This window comes from Salarias fasciatus, chromosome 3, assembly GCF_902148845.1.
Source record: "Salarias fasciatus chromosome 3, fSalaFa1.1, whole genome shotgun sequence".
Lineage (NCBI taxonomy): Eukaryota > Metazoa > Chordata > Actinopteri > Blenniiformes > Blenniidae > Salarias > Salarias fasciatus.
Genome location: NC_043747.1, coordinates 22,591,884 through 22,615,628, shown reverse-complemented (window position 1 = coordinate 22,615,628; position 23,745 = coordinate 22,591,884). Strand labels below are relative to the sequence as shown.

Sequence of the window (23,745 nt, the reverse complement as noted above, 5' to 3'; positions counted from 1 at the left end):
TCTTGAATGGAAGACACTTTCACTAATGTTTGAATGTGTTTGTGAATGGGCTTTGGTCAAAAAGCATAAGTGTAGTCCATGCAGTCCATCACCTTTCATCTGTCTGCAGGTGGAAGTACGAATAGATGCTGAAGATCGACTGAAACCAGAGTTTCAACCAACAGTCCAGCATCGACCCAAATCCAGTCTCTTAATAAAAACCTGAATCAGTCTGAACACTTTCTGGGTTCCTTTTGTTCTATTTATGTCTGTGTGTCTTCCATGTCTGAATTTTGGTACAAACAACCTGCTTCAATATATGCTGAAAATTGATCGATTTATGATCGCTTTTATTGTGAAAACTTGTTATTACCTGACAGACTTCCTGTGCTGTCAGAGCTACAGTGAATGAGGCGTCTCTGTACGTCTTCCTTAAAGGGGCTGTATCATGCTTTTTTAGCTAGTCCAAACCCTAGAAATGGCTCTAACATGGTAATAGTTAATTTTTGGCGCTAAGGAAAAGTAATTTTGTGTGAAACAAAAGATTTTCTTGGGCTAATTCTGAAACCCGGAAGAGAAAACGCTCTGTTTTCATTGAAATCCCGCCTCTCCCCCTGTGGACTTTGACTGACAGCTACTTCAACCAATCAGCGCTTCAAAACAAATACGCTGGCGAGCTTTAGCTCTTTAGCTCTAGCTTCTCCATGCGCAAAAACGTCCTTTCCTGTGAGAAACTCACCAAGCGCAGACCCTTCAGACTCTTGCTCTTGCTTGACTGTTGCTTTCAGACGATGGTCAAAGTTTATCCTTGAAATCGGAGTTACAAAAAGCAGCAACGCTGATTGCCGAGGGGCTGCAGGAGGGGGGCTCAGGGGAGCCATCTTCACCGTGTGACGTCAACGTGGGAAAACAGAGCGTTTTAACGGGTGCGGGAGGGGCTGCCTCTCTGAGCAGCACAAACAGGAGGAAAGCTTAAACACGCAGGTACGAAGGAAAAAAACGCTTTGGGGGTGTTTTAGGTGAGTACATAACTATATGACAAGGTTAAAACATACAAAAAGTGAATTTTGCATGATACAGCCCCTTTAATACAGACAGGAACACTGACGTGATGACGAACACCTCCCTCGAGATCACACAGGGCCGACCCTGCCTTCTCTCGTGTCAATGGTAACCATGGAGACCGATGTCACTTCTTTGAAACCAAGTACTGAGCGGTGCAAGACTTTCACTTCCTGTCAAACCACAACTCAGAAGTGAGCAATCCTCTGTCACTGCCTCACAAGTTCACACATGATGAGGGGGTATCACGTTCTCAGACTCAGGCTCATGTTTCTTTTTCCAGAACGCAAGTACTTTTCTCAGAATTTTAATCTGTGTATTCTGAGAGGGAAAGGAAGTCAAACTTCTTTTTCTCAGAAGTGAGGACCGGCAAAAATGTCCTCACTCTGTCGGTGAAATACGAATTTTGGTCCTTACTTTTGGGTATGTACAAGAACACACACACACACACACACACACACACACACACACACACACACACACACACACCCATGTTGCCAGGTCCACAGTTTTCCTCCAGTTTCTTTCTTTTTTCCCTTGTGCAGACCTATTTTATTTTGAGTTAACGAGGTGAACCTGGTGGTGCAGTGGAAAACACTCTTACCTCACAGAGAGAAAACCCAGTCTGAACCCTGACTCACAGCTGGAGTCCAAAAATGTATGTCTGAGGTGAATTGGTTACAGTAAATATGAGTAAATATGCTGCAGTGTGTGTATGTGTGTGTGTGTGTGTGTGTGTGTGTGTGTGTGTGTGTGTGTGTGTGTGTGTGTGTGTGTGTGTGTGTGTGTGTGTGTGTGTGTGTGTGTGTGTGTGTGCTCGTATTAAAATTGAATTTGTGTCAGATTCTCACTAAAAGTCTTGTTGGAGGCTACAAAGGGTCAAATTACGATTCACTGAAAATTATGGTGTTTTTTTTTTTAACATTGTAATAAACTGTGTTAGGAGCAGCTGTTGAACTATACAAATGTGTCTGTTTTGAATTATGGGCTGATTCTGTACCAGGCCAGGCAACCTACTGTGTTTGTGGTTCCAGAACTGCCTTGCCCTCTAAAAGAAAAAAAAAATCCTGTTACTTCCTGTAACATTAGTGGAGAGAAGTGCTCTCTCCTTTGGTGTGTTGCGCACTTCCTTTTACAAGTCTTTCTCCTTTTTTATTATTCTTATTAATAGTAACCACTATGTAACCACTCCACTCTACTCCAAATTTGTCCGTGAAACTCCGTCTGTGTCTCCAGGGATCTCTGCTCCATCCTGACTGTTCGTGAGGAAAAAGTGAGTTTTTATGAGTCTCTATGTCTCACTGCATCACGAGAGTTTAGAAGTTTTAGCATCACTGAAATCTTAAAATTGCACAGATGAGATTGATTTAATGATTTCATGGATGCTGTGAATTGGCACATTTATTTTCAGTTCTATCTCTGCTGAGCGCTGTATGAGAATGACCAATATATCTATATCTATATATATATATATATATATATATATATATATATATATATATATATATATATATATGTATGTATATATATATATATATATATATATATATATATATATATATATATATATATATATATATATATATATATATATACATACATATATATATATATGTATATATATATATATATGTGCCATCTATGCCATGTAGGTTTGGTTGCGTTTAATAATATTTTATACTCACAATCAGTGAGCCATGACGAAAGTGAAAGTAAATAAAAATTGCATATTTAAAGTAGTTTCATTCATTCCTTCAATAATTTAGGAGCTTTTTGGCTCTGTACTTTTTTTGTTTGTTTGTTTGTTTTGCATGAAGTGTCAAAGCGATTGTCGATAACTGGTTTGTCCTTTACCAGCACCTGTACTCATCAGTGGGGGAGCCAGAAACGTGTGTGTGTGTGTGTGTGTGTGTGTGTGTGTGTGTGTGTGTGTAGTCGTAGGGCTGAACGCTTTATCATCTTCTGACTGAAACTCTTTCGGTGGTGAACACTTGAATCTGAACATTATAACGACTGAATAACAGGATCTTGGTGTCCAGTCCTGGTGGAGAGAGTGAGTGTGAATTTCCGATGACTGAGCAAACGGACACTTTAAATTCTTATGCACAGAAAGTACACAAGAATTTTGACATCTCACTTTCTTCTGGTGTGTTTTATAGGAGCCATGAATGAATTTTGAGGTGTATTTTCCTGCTATGTCAAGGTGAGGGTTTGTTACTGTTCACATTGTTGGTGATTGAGTATGGATATAGCAGGTCAGTTACATGGATGTGGGTGTAGATATTAAACTAATATATCATCACCTGTTCACCTGTGTGTTGGGGGGGGCACTGTACTTTTGTACATTTTGACTTCTCTCTCAGTCAACATGTGATGTTGCTGAATGTCGCTCTCTGGTTGTTCCTGTCCTGCAGTTCACATGCTCCAGTTCTCCATTTGTCTCTGTGTTTATTAGACAACTTCCTTATAAAAGTGAGCATACTATTTCGATCTACATTTCTGGAGTCAGATTAGGTGTGAGTCAGCATGTTTCATTAGCTGTGAAGTTCTCTGGATGTTGTGCGAGTTCATCATGTGACACGAGGTCACAATAAATTAACCGCGCTGCAGTTTTGTCCTCAGATGTGGTTCCTGTATCCACTGTCATAATTAATTTCCTTTTGTTTCACAAACAATTGTGAAATAAATGATTTTGCGTTAGTATTGAGAACATTAGGGTTTGATTTTCCTTTTTCCAAATAGGAGCTCATTCTATCTGGATGTGTTGCAGAAGAATTGTTCCCATTCAGAACGCTCCCTTCGACATATGGATGTTTTTTATGACTGCAGTTCAGCGGCTTGCGCAGAGACGGAGGTCTGCAGCCAGATTGTCGTGGCAGTTTTCTGTAGTTGTAGAAACAAAGCCAACTTTAGTTTTCAGCTAGTAATTATTACCGGGTCAGTCCTGTATGAAGATCATCCTGTGAAAGCAGAATGTGACATGGTGGCATTTTCACAAAGTCAAATTAAATCCTCCAAATGACGTAAAACTCAAGGAATTTTCCTTTTTTCTCATCAGTGCTTTCATATCTAGTATAAACACTTTTATTATATTCACCATGATTTGACGTTCATGTTGAAACTTTTCTAGTTTATTTGTTCAGGCCTTGGCTGTGAGATTAATTTTGTCTTTTCCAACCTCTATTTCAACACCAGCATTTATTTCTCTGGATTGATATTTTCAGTATTTTGTTTGTTTGAGCCACATCCACAGTCATCTTCCTACACAGCAGCAGATTCACACATGAGACCTTGGAAATGATTATGCCTTTTTTTATAGACAAAATGTAGCAGCATCAGGAAGCTGGGTCGCTGTACTTTTTGTGGGCTTTTGTTGATCTTCCAGATATGACATGTGTTTTCACTTTTTATCTACAGAAAAGATAATAAACTCATAATAACATGTACAAACTCATAATTGAAGGGATCACAGTGTTCAAAGAAAGCCCAAAAAAAGTACAGCGGCCCAGGCCCCCCCCCCCCCCCCCCCCGCAACACACAGGTGAACAGGTGACTATATTAGCTTAATATCCACGACCACATCCATGTGACCTGCTACACCCATACTCAATATGATCGCTCCATAAATATATATAAAAAAAACAACCATACTAACAATCTGAACAGCACCACTACACTTTTAACATTACAGTAAAATACATCTTATATCTAAAATACATCTTAAGATTAATTCTTTCTGTCTTAATCAAATTCTCGGTAGTTTCATTCTCCACTTTGTACATGATAGAGGATTATAAATCCAGGATCAAACTATTTAGTTAGGCAGCTTACGTCGATTTTTTTGACCGGATGGGGACATATCTGACAAAAGTGTGAATGTTTTTTCCTAGCTATCTACATCCAAAATACTTTCAATTTTTGCTAGGCCCCACAAGCACGGGTCATACGGACAGCATGTACACGGCAAAATGCAATTTTTGAGGTTTCGTACTCCGAGAATAGGGGAAAATCGTCGTTAGATGGAAATGATGAAATAGTAAGTGGCAAGTTGGAACTCTCAAAAATTAGATTAAAACAGATTTATAAAATTCAATTAAAATAGATTTATGATGCACAATGGTTATAGAGGGTTTTCCCGACACGTCATCAGGCGCGTCATCGACCCGGAAGTCGCCATCTTGGAGGTACTCCGTATCACAACAAAGCATGAGTCCGAAGGAAGATCCAGATCATTATTAAGTAAAATGGTAAATTATTGCAGTGTCATTGGTTGTACCTGGAGGTGTCCCCGACTAAGAATTTCCATAGTCGAATCCGATTCGTCCGATTCTGCCAATAGTCGACTGATAGTCGAATCTATCATCTTGTTTGGCGGAGCGGGGGGAGCGGGGGGGGGCGCTGCAGAGAGTGCCTACGGGGAGTCGGAGCAGCGCAGCACAATGCAGAGCGGTGCTCACACAGCACATGGAGCGTCGGGGCGCCTATACCCACAGCCGGCCCTGATTGCACTAATAATAATAAAAAATATAAATAATTAAAAAAAAAACCAAAAAAAAAAAAAACAGCGCAGGCAGGTAAAACAACACTTATTTTTTTCCTACACACTGAAACACAGACTGGAACAAAGTGTCGGTAACTCTAAACATCAAACAAATGAAGTATAGTTCAAATGACCAGAACCAAACCCACTTCTAACAAACGGGCTAAAGCATGTCATTTATTTGTATCTATAATCTCTGCAGATAAGCTCACATTTTTTGCCTAAACAATTTCTCACATTATCTGCTCAAATTAAATGCAGTAGGCTTAATTGCACTGTGTCGGTCCGTTTCGCAGCGCAACATCCATGCAAAAACAAACACTAAATTAAATAGAATTAGCCTTTTAGATAAATAAAAATAATAATATAATAATAACCTAAAATATTACAATTAAACAAAATAAAAGTCAGCATTAAAAATGAGATTTGAGTAACAGAACCGTCTTTTAATAGCCCAATTATCTGGCTACTTACCCGTTTAATGTGGAAAGCCATGTTGTTGTGGAGTGATATGAAAGGACACAATCTGCATTTGACTTTTTTTGGATCATCTTTGACTTGGTCTGAAGTTCTGTTTTTTTCCGACATTGTAAGACTTTTAAAGTTAAACCAAATCACCACCGAGATGCTGCTCTGTGACGGAGCTCTGCGCAAAATGGGATTGTGCCATTCACCATGGTGGTTGATTCACAGACACTAAATAGATAGAATATTGAATAAAACTACAAGTTAAGTAAATTTTTCCACAGTATATTTGATAGGCTAACATGTATATCAAATAGGCTTTATGTCATGTTTATTTGGGGAAAAAAACCAAGCAATTCTATGTAAAATCAGTCATTCAGCACCCCCATACAGCTGTAATGGAATGGTCCTCGTTTAATAATCACATTTTTTCGATGCTTCGACTGCGTGATTGGTAGTCGAATCAGGCCCCTTCGAACGAATCGTCGAATCGTCGACTATCTGAGGACACCCCTACTTGTACCAATAGGTCAGACCGAGAAAAACACTTGGAATTCTATAGACTTCCAAAAGTTATAAAAAAAACCAGGGTGAGGAATGCCAAAAACTATCAGAGGAACGGAGGCGCTCGTGGTTAGCATAGCTTAATTAAGATCTACGAGGGAAAAATCTGGACAACATCTGACCTTGTTCGGCACATTTCTTGTCAGTTAAGTGAAACAGAGTGCAACAGTTTAAACTCACTAATGACTTCATATGTTACTTTGATCATTCATAAAGGTTTAGCTTCTACAGAAACTTGAATTTTTTTTTGTCCCCAGCCTTAAGAGATGTGTTACTCCTGAAGAAAACAGTTTGTGCTGGATTGTTAAAGTATTTTAAGTAAAAAAATATATTTTAGCTGTCACACTATTTGTAGCCATCAGCTTGGTAATATTTGCGTTTTAATCAATTATTTAGAACCCCAACACCCAACAAAAGTGTTTGTCCCCATTGAGGGTCCAGGAGGTGGGAGCCAACTCGTACGGATCTTTACCACCAATAAACTGTAGCTTCTCAAAATATCGAACTTTCTCTTGTAACCCAAGGCCTTCCCGATATTCCTGTGCTTCTTCAGTCCATTTTGACAAGCTTTCTTGTGCATTCGACATGGCTGAACGCACACAAATTGTTCCATAACACACAATCGCAACTATTTTCAGTATGATTGTTTACCCTGAGTATCTCCAATATGGCGGCGCAGCGAGGGTACCGCCCAAGTCGTGACATTGGTGAAAACCCTCTATTGTACATTTCTGTATTGAAACAGTGACTCTGAGGATACTCCACAGAGACAAGATGATGATGGAAGCCCTTCCTCCCACACAGGGAGCATTATTACAGCATTCAACCCGTGCTGTCTACCAGGCAAGCATTTGGACCACTGCTGACCAGCCCCAGCAGCAAGCACCATCCCCAGAGGGATGGGGCTGGACTCTGGACAAGGACAGCCAGGCTTGGCTCCCTTTTTGTACGACACTGCCAATAGGGGCGACAGTAGCTCAGATGGTAGAGCAGGTCGTCTCATAACTGGAAGGTTCGGGGTTTGATCACCGCTCCCCCAGGCATCAAACTGTCATTGTGTCCTTGGGCAAGAAACTTCACCCACCTTGCCTAATTATGAAAGTAGTGTGAGAGTGACTGACTGGTGGTGGTCGGAGGGGCCGATGGCGCAGAGTGGCAGCCTTGCTTCCGTCAGTCTGCCCCAGGGCAGCTGTGGCTACAATAGCAGTATACCACCACTCAGTATGGAGAGAATGGGTGAATGTGATATTGCAGTGTAAAGCACCTTGGTCTCTGCATTAGCGCTATATAAGTGTAGTCTGTTTACCATTTACCAATACCATCTGAAGCTTGCAGCCAACTAGTCAAATGTGCATGCAAGGGTGCAAGAGGATGTGGCACCAGATGTGGTTGCAGGAAAGCGAGATGGCAATGCACAAGACGGTGCAGGTGTAGCTGTGATAAATAGATCAATGGATATCCACATACTCGTACCAGCTGCAGTTGCCAATGTACATGCCAGAATTGCTTTAAAGACGTTTTCCTAAATGTTGAAAACTCTAAAGGGCTGAATAAGCAGTTATAAACACTAATATTTCTGAAACAAATTTAGGTTTAATTGTCATGTTCACTGATGCTATGGAAGCAAGTTCCATACAATGTCGCAACATGATTTTTTGGCCTTATTTTCGAGTTTAGTCAAACCATAAACAAATGTCTCGTAAAATATGAATGTTTATTGATTAAAAAATGATTTGAAATGTATCCTTTTCTGATTTTATTCATTGAATTGATCATATTGCCTTAAAATTTTTAAAACATCTTGCTTAGACATGTATATGCAGTATTTTCCTCTATTACTGCTATGGAAAAATTGATGACTTCATATGACTGGGCCCCATTGGCCAAATTTGATGGGGCCTAGCAAAAAATTAATAAATAGGGTCTACAGAATTGCCTCACAAAGTTTGACACTTTGTCAAGTCGGTCCCCATCATATCGCTAAGCTGCCCAGCTAATTTTCTGAACTACACTTTCACTTGAAGCAGTTGGTAATAATTCAAGGGATTTCAGTCCAGAAGTATCTGGATTTCAATTAAAATTTTTTAGTAAAGGTCAGGCCTTAATAATTTACAGATGTAGAGAGAGAAATGTATGTCGACAGAGGGGTGTGTGTGTGTGTGTGTGTGTGTGTGTGTGTGTGTGTGTGTGTGTGTGTGTGTGTGTTCTCGTATTTCTATCCTTGTCGGGGCCAAATGTCCCCACAAGGATAGCAAAACGTGGAACGACATGCCTTGTGGGGACCTTTTTCCGGTCCTAAGTAGGAGAAACAGTGTTTTCTTGACCATGTTGTTGTTACTGAAAAAAGTAAAAGTGAAATAAAATATAAAATATATAGTAAAATATATTTTAGCTGTCACACTATTTGTAGCCATCAGCTTGGTAATATTTGCGTTTTAATCAATTATTTAGAACCCCAACACCCAACAAAAGTGTTTGTCCCCATTGAGGGTCCAGGAGGTGGGAGCCAACTCGTACGGATCTTTACCACCAATAAACTGTAGCTTCTCAAAATATCGAACTTTCTCTTGTAACCCAAGGCCTTCCCGATATTCCTGTGCTTCTTCAGTCCATTTTGACAAGCTTTCTTGTGCATTCGACATGGCTGAACGCACACAAATTGTTCCATAACACACAATCGCAACTATTTTCAGTATGATTGTTTACCCTGAGTATCTCCAATATGGCGGCGCAGCGAGGGTACCGCCCAAGTCGTGACATTGGTGAAAACCCTCTATTGTACATTTCTGTATTGAAACAGTGACTCTGAGGATACTCCACAGAGACAAGATGATGATGGAAGCCCTTCCTCCCACACAGGGAGCATTATTACAGCATTCAACCCGTGCTGTCTACCAGGCAAGCATTTGGACCACTGCTGACCAGCCCCAGCAGCAAGCACCATCCCCAGAGGGATGGGGCTGGACTCTGGACAAGGACAGCCAGGCTTGGCTCCCTTTTTGTACGACACTGCCAATAGGGGCGACAGTAGCTCAGATGGTAGAGCAGGTCGTCTCATAACTGGAAGGTTCGGGGTTTGATCACCGCTCCCCCAGGCATCAAACTGTCATTGTGTCCTTGGGCAAGAAACTTCACCCACCTTGCCTAATTATGAAAGTAGTGTGAGAGTGACTGACTGGTGGTGGTCGGAGGGGCCGATGGCGCAGAGTGGCAGCCTTGCTTCCGTCAGTCTGCCCCAGGGCAGCTGTGGCTACAATAGCAGTATACCACCACTCAGTATGGAGAGAATGGGTGAATGTGATATTGCAGTGTAAAGCACCTTGGTCTCTGCATTAGCGCTATATAAGTGTAGTCTGTTTACCATTTACCAATACCATCTGAAGCTTGCAGCCAACTAGTCAAATGTGCATGCAAGGGTGCAAGAGGATGTGGCACCAGATGTGGTTGCAGGAAAGCGAGATGGCAATGCACAAGACGGTGCAGGTGTAGCTGTGATAAATAGATCAATGGATATCCACATACTCGTACCAGCTGCAGTTGCCAATGTACATGCCAGAATTGCTTTAAAGACGTTTTCCTAAATGTTGAAAACTCTAAAGGGCTGAATAAGCAGTTATAAACACTAATATTTCTGAAACAAATTTAGGTTTAATTGTCATGTTCACTGATGCTATGGAAGCAAGTTCCATACAATGTCGCAACATGATTTTTTGGCCTTATTTTCGAGTTTAGTCAAACCATAAACAAATGTCTCGTAAAATATGAATGTTTATTGATTAAAAAATGATTTGAAATGTATCCTTTTCTGATTTTATTCATTGAATTGATCATATTGCCTTAAAATTTTTAAAACATCTTGCTTAGACATGTATATGCAGTATTTTCCTCTATTACTGCTATGGAAAAATTGATGACTTCATATGACTGGGCCCCATTGGCCAAATTTGATGGGGCCTAGCAAAAAATTAATAAATAGGGTCTACAGAATTGCCTCACAAAGTTTGACACTTTGTCAAGTCGGTCCCCATCATATCGCTAAGCTGCCCAGCTAATTTTCTGAACTACACTTTCACTTGAAGCAGTTGGTAATAATTCAAGGGATTTCAGTCCAGAAGTATCTGGATTTCAATTAAAATTTTTTAGTAAAGGTCAGGCCTTAATAATTTACAGATGTAGAGAGAGAAATGTATGTCGACAGAGGGGTGTGTGTGTGTGTGTGTGTGTGTGTGTGTGTGTGTGTGTGTGTGTGTGTGTGTGTGTTCTCGTATTTCTATCCTTGTCGGGGCCAAATGTCCCCACAAGGATAGCAAAACGTGGAACGACATGCCTTGTGGGGACCTTTTTCCGGTCCTAAGTAGGAGAAACAGTGTTTTCTTGACCATGTTGTTGTTACTGAAAAAAGTAAAAGTGCAAAAACATTTCTTTAGGGTTAGGCTTTATTGTGGTGTGGGTTAGGGTTAGGGTAAGGGTCAGGGTTAGGGGCTAGACATGAATGGGAGTCAATGGACGGTCCCCACAAGGATAGAAATACAAGACTGTGTGTGTGTGTGTGTGTGTGTGTGTGTGTGTGTGTGTGTGTTGAACATCTTAGCCCTGATCCGTGTGGCTGCTTTCTCTTTCAGTCTGACTGAACATGTCTGGTGTGGATGAAGAGGAAGACGGATCAGAGTCTGAGGACAGGTATGAGACGTCAGCTGCTCCTGCAGAGTCGACGTCCAGAATCCATGAAACACAATAAAAGATGCAGCACCTGGTGTTTTAGGCTGCTCAAAGTGAACATTCACTCATTCTGAACGTCTCCTTTCTGGCAGGGAGTTTATTGACTTCAGCAGCTTCATGTCTCACACTGCAGCTTGTCTCTGTTCTCATACAATATAATTACAGCTGCACTCAAAAGTATTCAACCCTCACTGAAAACCAGGTTTACTGTAGAAATATTTGGATTCTAGGCCCACTCTTCTGAGTTGTCATCTGATTTTAATTTTGATCTCAAAAACTGAAAAACGTACAAAGTTCAGAAAGCAGTACCATTACAAGACAGGATAGAGCTCATTGTTTGGTGGCACGAAGTCTCCTGCAGGTCTTTCTGACTTCCTGCTTCGAGACGTGTGACAGCAGCTTCTGTGGTTTTCTGTCAGTGCCATGTGTGTCTGTGTAGCCACTGTTCTTCTGAATAAGTGTTTGTTCCTTCGTCCAAAGTAAACTGACAGATCAAATGTGTGCTGTCATGTCTGGAAGGTCTCTGAATGGACCTTTACAGGTTTGACATGCATGTCTCAGAAGTTTAATGAATGTCTGTAAACGGTCAGAAGCAGCTGATCTGTCAGTTGTCCAAGAGAACATTTTGACCACATGAATCTCCTCATTAGGGTGTGAGCTTTGAGCTTTATCATCTTTCATCTCTTTACTACCACTGTGATGATGATGAACTGACCAAACTGTTAAAACTGTCTCTGATTTCACTCTCAGGTTGTCGATGAAGAGCAACAGATCCAAACGTGTTTTCTTACCCTTCAGTGATGAACCTGGGCCTTCAGATACAAAGTAAAAAACTGTTTTCCTTTTATCTCATCAGTTCCTGTGTGCATTGACTGTGTTTCAGCAAGATTCAGGTCATTTTACAGTTCAAACTATTCAATGTGTGATGATACATGCAATGATAGATTTTGACTCAGGAAGAATGGACATACTGTACTTTCTGATTTTTAGTCTAAAAATGGAAAACTGACTAACAACATCGAACACTTCATTTTATGGTTTTAAAAGTCCATTTTCTGAAAACCACTATGAAGAAGTGTTTCACTGATCTAGACCTCAGCTGACAGTTTGCAGCAGACTGGGTGTTAGGCATGATGATTTTTCTTGGGGTTTTACATTTTGTGATTAGCATCAAATTACAAAAAGACTGGATTACCGAAGATTATTAATTTGAGTAAATTTTCACCTACTAATTATTTAAAGATCGTTAATGTTTGATCTGTCTGAAGTAAAACACCGAAGTAATTTATCCAAAGTTCAATTATTTCATGGGTTGATTTTGGGGTGGTAGGGCTGGGCCGTTGTGGGGGGTGGGGGTCACTGGGCTGGTTGTAGAGCTGCAACTATCGAGTATTTTTGGAATCGAGTACTCTGTTGATTATTTCTTTGAGTAATCGAGTACTCTACATTTTGGGCTCACGTGATGCACGTTGCATGCATCCACACTGATCCACGTATCCTCGGGGAGCTTTTCTGTTTCTCCAGACTGTTTATCTGCTCTTTTATTACAGATTATTTATAGAAAATGAAGGACATACATTGTTAGTCTATTATCATTTAGTATTAGAGTTTATTTAGCCTTTTCTGTTTCTGAATCGTGGGGCGGCACCTGAGCGATTACACTTTCACTTTCACTTCTGTCGGCAGACCTTCTCATCCCTCCCAACAGAGTCTGCTCTCTCCGTCCACCAGTTTTCCATTCTCTGAAGTCTTTGTAGACGGAGCAAGAGCCTGATGGCTTCAGAGTAACTTTACTGCATGGGTTGTTTGCTGTGGCACTCTGGCGCAAGTGTATACCGGCGCGACTGGCATGTACACGCAACGCGGTCACAAAATTGGGCTGAGCGCAGACGTCCACAGATCGACCCCCGCGGACAGGAATTCATGACGGGACAGGTGTCAGTACCCGGTCCAGCATTGCTTGGATATGTCAGCCAATCACAACAATGTGGGTGACACACACGCACACCACATCTGTCTCTCTCTCTCCCTCACACAAAAACATGCGCGCGCACCTCATCGCCACGTGAGGTTAATTGAATGAAGCCTCGAGGTATAAAATTTGGTACTCGATTTACTCGAATAATAGTTGCAGCCCTAGCTGGTTGTAACATAACCTCAGGGTGCCAGTGGTTGCCTCGGCAGCTTTGGTCTCACCTGTTTGCCATTGGTCTGCATGATGTTGTTATCACAGTTGAGACTCTATGCTCGCTCTGCGTTGAGTAAACACTGCTCATGGTAATTTGGAAAGCTAACTTTGCAGTTCATGTCTATCAGTCCAGTAACTGTAACAATATGTTGGGACCTAATATGTGATGTGAAGTCATATATTTCATATATTTGATGTGAGGCCATGTTGAAATTGCCATCAATCTCATGGAGAGCAGAGATAAAGAAACCTCCATGTTGAGCATCACAGATCCATCTGAGAACACCAGGGGCAACAGCGTTTGTTTCCATGCATTCACCATATGCACACATCAGTGGTCCGATAGCCTTTGGGTGCACTACCGCCTGATAACTTCAAAATGGCACTCGTGAAGCTCAATCCGTCCTTGACCAAAAGTCATGCTGGCATTGGTCAAGAACTGACCAGAGGCTAATGTCACAATGTTGTCCTGTGACGTCTATAAAACCAGTTTTCAACCATCCCTCTCTAGAGTTCTTTTCAAGGAAATGTGTCGGTCAGATGCTTGGCACTCTCTCATGGATTGGACAAACATGAATTGGATTTTTGCTCACATTTTCTCTTTTGGCATCTCTTGATAAGAGCCTGCCGCACAGCTGGAGTAGCTGGAGAGCTACATCACCTCCATTTCTCACGTGAGGATCCAGAATGGAGCTTACATTTTCCCTCAAGGCTTCCATGAAGAGATACGAACCATCCAAACTTTCCACTGGACGCAGTGGGACCTTGCCTGCAATCCGAAGCAACAGGCTCTGAAAGGATTTGCGAAGGATATCGACAGCGCACCAACCTCCTCGCTGCATAGTAGCTTCAACATTCAGTCAGAGGCTTTAACAGTGTTTGGGCTGTGACTAGCTTGTGAACTTGTTTGAACTAAAAGACTGCAAAATTTTGTTCTGTTTGCATGTTGTTGATCCTTGCCGCGTCCTCGGTAGGGCTGGGTACTGTTTAACGGTACCTCAGTGGTACCGACCGAAAAACTTCGGTATATGCTGGTACCGAACAAGAGACATGCGTACGGGTATCAGTTTCGGTTCTTATAGTGGCTGCGCAGTCAATAAACATGCACGGAAACGATCGTTCAGTTCTTCTCGTTTACTGAAAAAACGGTGCATCAAATCATTTAACATATTACCATGTCTTGCCGGCTCACACTCTTTTTCTAACAATATGGAGGGACAGCCTGCAGCGCTCTTCTTCCTCTGTGGTGTCTGTGTAAAATAAAGTTGCAAACAGCACACCTAGTGGCATGAAGTGCAAATGCAGTCATGGCTTCGTCTGTGTGCCGTGAAGGCAGGTACTGAAAAAAGTACCGTTCAGGAACCGGTACTGTACGTGAGGTATCGAAAAATTACTTGTACCCGAAAAATATGTAACGGTACCCAGCCCTAGTCCTCGGTGCCAACTGTGGATGAACCCCCATGCCCCCCACCGAAAACAAAAACATCAATTCCCTCAAAATCACAGGGGCAGGAATGAAGTCTGAAGCGAAGTGAGAGTTGGAGCTGGATCTTTGTGTCTTTGCTGTGTGTTGTGTTGCTCAGAGTAAATGTTGCTTGGTGTCCACAGAGAGAAGAAGAGCAGTGATATCTGTGAGGAGCAGCCAGAAAGATCCAGAAGCATCACTACACCAAGTAAGAGTGGACATGTCTGCCAAGGGTCTGGTCTGTCTTCACTGGACTTGTTGTGTTGTAGAGTCATGAAAGCTTGTTATTTGTGTGCACTCTGATTGTTGTTGTCTTTGAGCAGGTGTTGGTCTGCAGCAGCTTCTAGAAGAACATAAGAAGAGTCTGAGGAGGAGATGTGAACGTGTGACTGAAGGAAGTGATGAAGCAGGAGGAGGAAGCCTCCTCAACAGGATCTACACTGAGCTCCACATCACAGAGGGACTCAGTGAGGAGCTTCAGAGGGAACCTGAGCTGATGCAGCTGGAGACAGCTTCCAGGAAGGAGAGCCTCCATCACACTGCCATCAGGTGTCAGGACATCTTCAAAGCCTCGGCCCAGCAGCTCAGACACATCCGAGTGGTTCTGACCAGTGGCGTGGCCGGCAGTGGAAAAACCTTCTCGGTGCTCAAGTTCAGTCTGGACTGGGCCGAGGGCCTGGAGAACCAGGATGTCAGTGTGCTGGTGGTGCTCTCCTTCAGGGAGCTGAACCTGCTGGGAGAGCGGCCGTACAGTCTCCTCTCACTGCTGGCTGTTTTCCATCCCACGCTCCAGAAGCTGACGGCAGAGGAGCTGGCTGTCTGCAAGCTGCTCTTCATCTTGGACGGCCTGGATGAAAGCAGACTTTCTCTGGACTTCAGCAGCAGCCAGCGGCTACTTGACGTCTCCCAGCAGTCTTCAGTCAGCCTGCTGCTCACTAACCTCATCCGGGGGGATCTGCTGCCCTCGGCTCGGGTCTGGATCACTTCCCGACCGGCAATGGCCCATCAGATCCCTCCAACACGTGTGGACAGACTGACAGAAGTGCGAGGCTTCACTGACGCCCAGAAGGAGGAGTACTTCAGGAGGAGGCTGAGTGATGAGGAGCTGTGCAGCAGAATCATCTCCCACATCCAGACCTCCAGGAGCCTCCACATCATGTGTGGAATCCCAGTCTTCTGCTGGATCACTGCTACAGTTCTGGAGCACATGTTGAGCACCGAGCAGAGAGGAGAGCTGCCCCAGACCCTGACTGACATGTACTCCCACTTTGTGCTGGTTCAGACAAACAGGAAGAAGCTCAAGTACCATGAAGGACCTGAGGCGGGTCCACAGGAGCTGACGGAGGCTGACAGGGAGCTTCTTCTAAAGCTGGGCAGGATGGCCTTTGAACATCTGGAGAAAGGAAACATGGTGTTCTACCAAGAAGACCTGAAGCAGTGTGGTCTGGATGTGACTGAGGCCTCGCTGTACTCTGGAATCTGTACTCAGATCTTCAAACGAGAGTCTGTGATCTTCCAGAAAGTCGTCTGCAGCTTCGTCCATCTGAGTGTTCAGGAGTTTCTGGCTGCAGTCTTCATGTTCCACTGTTTCACCAACAGGAAGACAGACGTACTGAAGACCTTTACTCTAAAGGATACTGCTTTCAAATCTCTGGACATCTTCTTGAAGACAGTTCTGGAGAAATCCCTTGAAAGTCAGAACGGCCACCTGGACCTGTTTGTTCGCTTCCTTCATGGCCTTTCTCTGAAATCCAACCAGATACTCTTAGAAGGTCTGCTGGGTTGGACAGAGATCAGTCCAGAAACCCTCCAGAGAGTCATCAAGAACCTGAAGGAGATCAACAGTCATGGAATGTCTCCTGACAGAAGCATCAACATCTTCCACTGTCTGATGGAGATGAAGGACCTCTCAGTACATCAGGAGATCCAAGAATTCCTGAAATCAGAGAACAGGTCAGAGAAGAAACTCTCTGAGATCCACTGCTCAGCTCTGGCCGACATGCTGCAGATGTCAGACCAGGTCCTGGAGGAGTTGGACCTGGACAAGTACAAGACTTCTTTGGAGGGACGAAAGAGACTGATCCCAGCTGTGAGGAACTGCAGGAAGTTCAAGTGAGTCCACGTGTCCCAATCAATATCTCAGAGATGTTTGTAGGAAGTACTCCATGTAGTTACTGTGTGGAGATGTTTCTCAATGATCCAACCTGAAAAAACACCAGCTGCCCCCTTTGTTAGACATCATTAAGTTATTTGGAAAACTTTTTGGCTCTGCAGTCAACTGGACTAACAGTGAGTTTATGCCCCAATCAGAAAATCTGGATTTGCATTTTCCTCTTACTTTATACTAAAGTACTTAAGCTGGTAAATTATCATTTTACATATCTAGGGCTTTAAATATCTCAAATTCCCAAGTTCTCATTTAAACTAAATTACGGCAGCATGATCATGAAGCTGAAACTCCACATAGAGAAATGGAGAAATCTGCCTTTGTCCTTGGCGGGGTGTATCAGTGCGATTAAGATGGTGGCTCTACCCAGATTTCTGCACTTATTCCAAAATGTGCCACTCTTTCTCACCTTTTCACTTTGTAAGCATCAGGAATATATTAAGCTCCCCTTTGTTTGGGTGTACAAGGCACACTGTTTATCAAAAGTGCATCTTTAAAAGTCTAGGGAAGAGTTCATCCCCAGGCCCTTGTTCAGAACTTAGTTCCTCCAAAGTGCTATTAGTCCCATATGTCTCCACCAGTTCTACCACTCTCATGATCTCTACCAATACCCATCTATGATTCTCTAGCATTTGCACGAGTGTGACCTGTTCCAGGTACAGTGGCAGGAGAGGTGTTTGACTGGAGTGGTACAGTACATCTGTCGAACGGTAACGCAGGTGTCCCAAGACAAGCTCAGGCAGGACAGAAACCTCCCATAGTGTAGAGCAGTGGTCCTCAAATACAAATCTTGAAGGTCCACATTTGTCTTTTTGCATACAAGCATGGGTCTGGGCTTCAGTGCCCTGTGGGAGCGGGGGGCGGGGGGGGGGGTCCGAGGAATGCCGGGCAGTGCCGAGCAGTGCAGTGTGACAGAGCGCACTGCAGAGCGGCGATTACACCACGCACAGAGCAGCGCGGCGCAGAACGGTGCTCACACGGAACACGGAGCATTTAAAGAAAGATTTTTTTCTTTTTTTTTTTCCATACATTTGCTCTGGGTCCGCAGCGAGGTGTGCCGTGGTCCGGTCGTGGACCGCGGTCCGCTAATTGAGGACCCCGGGTGTAGATTGACAAATGCTTGATCTTGATTTTCAGTATGAATACAGACCATCAAAGCAAGACCTCACAGTCCCTCTGATTTTTTGGGTTTTTAGAAGGAGGGGTCAGAAACTTTCCCATGGAGATAACTGGCTTGTGGCGGCCAAACGTTGACTTTTTGACTCTTCGATGTTGGCTCTTCTGTCATTGTGAAGAATTCCCCAAGCATTGGATTGTTCACCCACTCATAGGGAACGTTATCTGGGATTAGATCTTTGAGAGACAGGTTAGTTTTACACTACTGATGTGTTGTTGCAATAGGAATCTCACACCATGTCTACCTTTTCCCCCATGGATCTTGTGTTTGTCATGAGGCCCTCGATCATATCCTCCAGCTGGGAGATTTGCTTCTCCGCCTCATCCACCCATACCTGTGGCCCACTGGACGAGATATTAGCTCGGTGGTGGTTTTTTTAGATCAGCAGCTACTTCTGTCAGTTTACTACTCAGCTCACTTATTTTCACAAACAGGTTTTCATGTTTTTTTCTGCTCGGTGACGTCATCCTCATGAGCAGCTAGCTTGTTTCGAATGCCCATGCAGATTGGATCCTTGAAATGTTTTGATGTTGTCGGCATCTTGTGCTGCCAAAAGGATAGTCAAAGGATTAACTTTTTGGGGGGATAAAGTCACTTATTATTCTTCCTAAGGTCGGGAGAAAATACAATTTAAGGCTGTTTTCACATACATTTGGGTTGAGCCAAAGACAGCCGCACCAGTAAAAAAGATGCAATGTTTCAATTTTCAACTAATACGGTCTCTTTTCACATATGCTTTTCATGACCACGCAGAGCAGCCACTCTAAACAAGGGAAGTGTGGGGTATACATGACAACCAGGCCGAAGTTGGTGTAAAACCAAAACAGCAGCCTGACTCAGGGCTCTCAAGTCTCACGTGACGGTCACGCATTTCTGTCTTTTGTCACGCACTCACGCCACACATTGTAATTCTCACACTGAAAAAAAATAATGGTAAATTTGTCTGGTGTGCCGCTGCTATGGAACCGCAGAGAATCAAACACGTGTGCAAGCTTGTCACTTACCCGTCAATGAAAACAGGAAAGGGGCGGGGCTAAAATCGCACAACAACCAGTGGAAAAAAAAGCATTGTTATCAATCTGCTAGAGAGTGAGCGGCTCTTTCTGCCATTATGACAAGTGTTCACTTTTGCCGGGATTGAGATGATTACGGGTGCCTGTGTAGTTCATAAAGGCGCAATATCCAGACTTTGGGTCGAGCTAAAGCCGGTGCGCTTTCACACATCTGCCGCGCTGCATCCCAGGTCGACCCAAGCCGCTCCGAGACCACCCCATTCAGCCGCTCTCGGAGAGTGACACAAGAGTGATCTGAGCTCTCCTACAGTGCTGCCATCCTGATCAGTGTACCCACATGACTCCTGAAACTGTGTTTTTTAAGGACCGGGACATCCAAACCCACTCCACACCTTCAACATTTTGAACTCAGAACATCAACAGATCAAAACACCTGGAACTCCATGTTCTCTCCTTCATGTACATTTGAAGCCAAAGTCAAACCAGAGAAGATGAGCTGAAGCTCTAATGTCAAACAGGAGGAATCCAACAAAATGTCTTCTCTCATTGCAACTTCTTCTGTCTTCTCTCTCATTCCAGACTTTCTCACTGGAGACTCTCTGATTCTGACTGTGAAGTGATCTCCTCAGCTCTGAAGTCTGACCCCTCCCATCTGAAACATCTGGACCTGAGTAGCAACAACCTGAAATCCATCAATAAGTTCATCAGCCTGAATGATTCATCAGTGAAGATTCTGTGTTCTGGACTGGAGAGTCCAAACTGCAAACTGGAGACTCTGAGGTCAGTTCACAGTATGAAGTTAGAATCTCTTGAAATCAAATTACTGAGAGGAAATGAGGACTTAACTGTACATGTGTGTGTATGTGTTCAATGAATTCATTTCATCAAGTCTCATCAACTAATAAAACAGGTTGAATCAAGAGTTGTGCAGTCAGAGTAAACTTTGCTTTGTTTCCTGGTGTTTGTTGTTAAACTCAGCTCATGTGTGTCCTTGAAAAAGAGAAGAAGTCCTCGGTGTGTAGCTGCTGTGTTTGCTGGAGATCTGAGATGTGTCTGAAAAGAGCTCTTCTCCTCCTGTTGGCTTCAGTTGTTTGGACTTCACATTTCTAAACTCTTCCAATCTCAACCTTATTCAGCTCTCAATAACTTCAACATCAAACTTTGTCCTGTAATCTCACTTCTTTCTCTCTTTATTCAGACTGGAAGGCTGCAGTTTGTCAGAGATCAGCTGTTCTTCTGTGGTCTTTGCTTTGAAGTCCAACCCCTCCCTCCAGAAACATCTAGAACATCTGGACCTGAGTCACAACTGTCTTCAGGATTCAGGAGTTCAGCAGCTGCATGGCTTTCTGGAGAGTCCATGCTGTAGTCTGCAGACTCTGAGGTCAGTTTGATGTTGTATGCAGTGAAAGTTTAATGGCCTGGATCAATGGGAAGGAAAATTAAAAATGTGAGAAACATGATATGTCATTGAATTGGACTTGATCAGGTAAACATGATTATGCCAGATGAAAGTTAGCAATTGCTCTTGCTCAGAGATATTGGTATCTGGTTTCGGTGCCTCCTTTAAAGTTTCTACTTTGACAATGAAATATGCCAGAATGATGGGACCAACTGTGAGACAAACCTCTTGACCTCTATTATCATGTAAGCTGTGGCTTGATATTTTCACCAACAGGGGCATCATAATATGTGGTAAAAACTAAATTTCACCTTTGTATATCAATCTCATTTTTAATTTCAATCCAAATGAGTTTGTTCCTCAAAAATTTAAACCCCTAAATTCACTATTTAGTGAACTTCACCGAGGTGACTTTTGGTCCCCTTGGAATAATAAAAGTCTGTCTCAGTAAATTCCCAGTTGGACACTGTTGCCAGGGCCTCTTCCATGCATGAGTCCCTCTCTTTTCATGATGTCTGCAATTCTCAACAGGCAGGTTACTGACAGGTTAGAAGGCTAACAACACTTTAGCTTCACTGTGAGTTCACTTGTGTATCATACTTGTCGATATTTCTTCAGGTCTGACATTGAGTCCCTGGATGTTGAGAGCATTTTCACAGTTTGAAGCCATAATTTGCATTGAACAGAGAGGTTATGGGCCTCCTCTGACCCAAGTACATTCAGCTCAGTTTTAAAACCTCCTGGGCTCATCCTGCTCAGGTGTGCTGCATCATGGTGATTCTCAGGCAACTCTGCCCACAGCTCCCTACAACAGAAACAAAACCAGAAAGAGAGGAAGGCAGAATATCACCAGGCCAACCCACAGGCCGTCACACTTCTTTCTCTCTTTATTCAGTTTGAGGAGCTGCGGTTTGTCAGAGAACAGCTGTTCTTCTCTGGTCTCAGCTCTGAAGTCCAACCCCTCCCCCCTGAAACATCTGGACCTGAGCTGGAACCGTCTGCAGGATTCAGGAGTTCACCAGCTGTGTGGTTTTCTGGAGAATCCACTCTGTCATCTGCAGACTCTGAGGTCAGTTGACTTGTGTGTGGACATGAGGAGGTGTGTGAATGTTGTGCTGACATGTGGATGATGTGTGTGATGAAGATCCACAACAACAGAACAACAGATCAGGACTCAGTAATGTGGAGCTGCTCATTTCTCCATCAACACATCTGATTGGTTCCTCCTCACTGATTCTGCTTCTTTCTCTCTTTATTCAGGTTGTTGAGCTGCAGTTTGTCAAAGATTAGCTGTTCTTCTCTGGCCTCAGCTCTGAAATCCAACCCCTACCACCTGGAGGAGCTGGACCTCTGCGACAACGACCTGCAAGATCCAAATGTGCAGCAGCTGGTTGATCTTCAGCAGAGTCCAGACTGCAGCCTGCAGACTTTCTGGTCAGTAGGTAGTTGGAGTGAGTCCGTGCTGCTTTCAGCAGGTTTGTTTCAGCTTCAGCATTGGACAGGAGAGGACGCACAGTCAGCCAATCAGAGGAGCCACAGGCTTGTTGTGTTGGTGTGACAGTGGTGGTCCTTCATGAGCTCTGAGCTGCTGACTGCTGCTCTGAACAGGACTGAAGTCCTCACTGCTTCACAGAGACTCTGATCATCTCCTCTCACGTCTCTGCAGGTGGTGGCGAGATGAGAGCAAAGAGAACTCTGTTTGTCCTGAAGATGTATTGACAGGAGAGAAGATGCAACATTATCTGAAGAAGCTGTGAGAGTCCAGCATCAAACCACGGTTCCATGGATGTGACTCAGAATCATCACAGTGTTTGGACTGAAGATTGAAGTCTTAAAGTCCAGCTCCAGTTTTTTTCTTCAGTTTTAGTCTGCTGCTGATTGTGACTCACTGGTTAACAGGAGAATTTCAAACTGGCTTCCATGTTAAAAAGGTTGCAGACCTCTTCCAGACAAAGACAGATTATGTTTCACTCCATTAATAAGTTCTGAGAAATGACAGATTTCACAGAGCTTAGCTTCAGTGAAAGTTCAGCTCCTTTTTTGATCAAATTAAAGAAAAATGTGCTGAAGTGAAGGTTCCTGCATGGCGGCCGTCTTTGGGCATAGCCAAATTGCTGAATCCTCCTCAAAAAATAACTCCATGACTCCATCTCTAAACTGGACAATCTGCACCGTCCTGTCAAAATCCTCCTCATTAAAGGTGCATTAAGGAGTTTGCACGTTTTTATGCAAAACAGCGCCCCCTGCGGGCCTTGGGCGTAATGCAGCTTAGTGAAACACTCGTGCCTGTGGCTCGCGTGCACGGAAGAGGGGAACTCCTTCCTCGCTCTTTCAGTAGCGCTCAAGTAAATTTTAAGTTTCTTTTACCTGGTGGAGTCTGTGCTGGAGCTGTGGCAGTGCTGGAAGCCAGTCTGTTCTTACTTTCTGGAAGATCCTGCTCAGTTGTTGCTCACTAAGCATCTGGCGGAGTAATGGCGGACAAAATGAAACCTAGACTAGGCACCAGAATTGTTAAAAAAAAAAAAAAAATTGAAATAGGCATTGAAAAAATGTCTAAAAGGAGCTCAGAAAGTCTCAAGTCAAATAATGGAATTACAGCAACAATATAATTAAGTAAACAAATAAAAGTGAATCTCTTGATCAATCAATTTTTATATAACTCAGAGTCACAACAGCAATTGCCTTTTAGTGTTTTAAGATGTTCCACTGAAAATTTTCAGTGAAATAAGAGTATAAACGTCTGCACAGATCACCAACCTTACATTGTGTTCCATAGAAACTCTGAGCTTTCCCGTACAAAGATGGCCGACCTCTGCAGACGTCGTGGAATCTGCCGTAAGGCATCTATAAGATATCTATGGAGACAGCAGACTGTCTATTGGGAGGAGAAGGCCTGCCTGAATCGCTCCAGCGCCGCTCCGCGATTCAGAAAAAAGGAAAGAAAAAAAGGCCGAATAAACTTTAATACTTAATGATAACGTGCTGACAATGCATGTGCTTAATTTTC

At 43.2% G+C, this 23,745-nt stretch overlaps 1 protein-coding gene and 1 pseudogene across 1 annotated transcript in view; both read left to right on the top strand.

Moving 5' to 3' along the window:
- The window catches only part of LOC115385943 (NACHT, LRR and PYD domains-containing protein 3-like), a 96,640-nt pseudogene extending 96,428 nt beyond the window's left edge, over positions 1–212 (top strand).
- The window catches only part of LOC115385941 (NACHT, LRR and PYD domains-containing protein 12-like), a 199,453-nt gene extending 176,407 nt beyond the window's left edge, over positions 1–23,046 (top strand). The window contains exons 8-12 of the mRNA XM_030088053.1: positions 19,916–20,119; positions 20,538–20,720; positions 21,634–21,807; positions 21,999–22,172; positions 22,405–23,046. Of these exons, the coding sequence (XP_029943913.1) occupies positions 19,916–20,119; positions 20,538–20,720; positions 21,634–21,807; positions 21,999–22,172; positions 22,405–22,495 (826 nt within the window). The 3' untranslated portion in view covers positions 22,496–23,046. The remainder of the gene's footprint in view (positions 1–19,915; positions 20,120–20,537; positions 20,721–21,633; positions 21,808–21,998; positions 22,173–22,404) is intronic.
- The last annotated feature ends 699 nt before the right edge of the window (positions 23,047–23,745 follow it).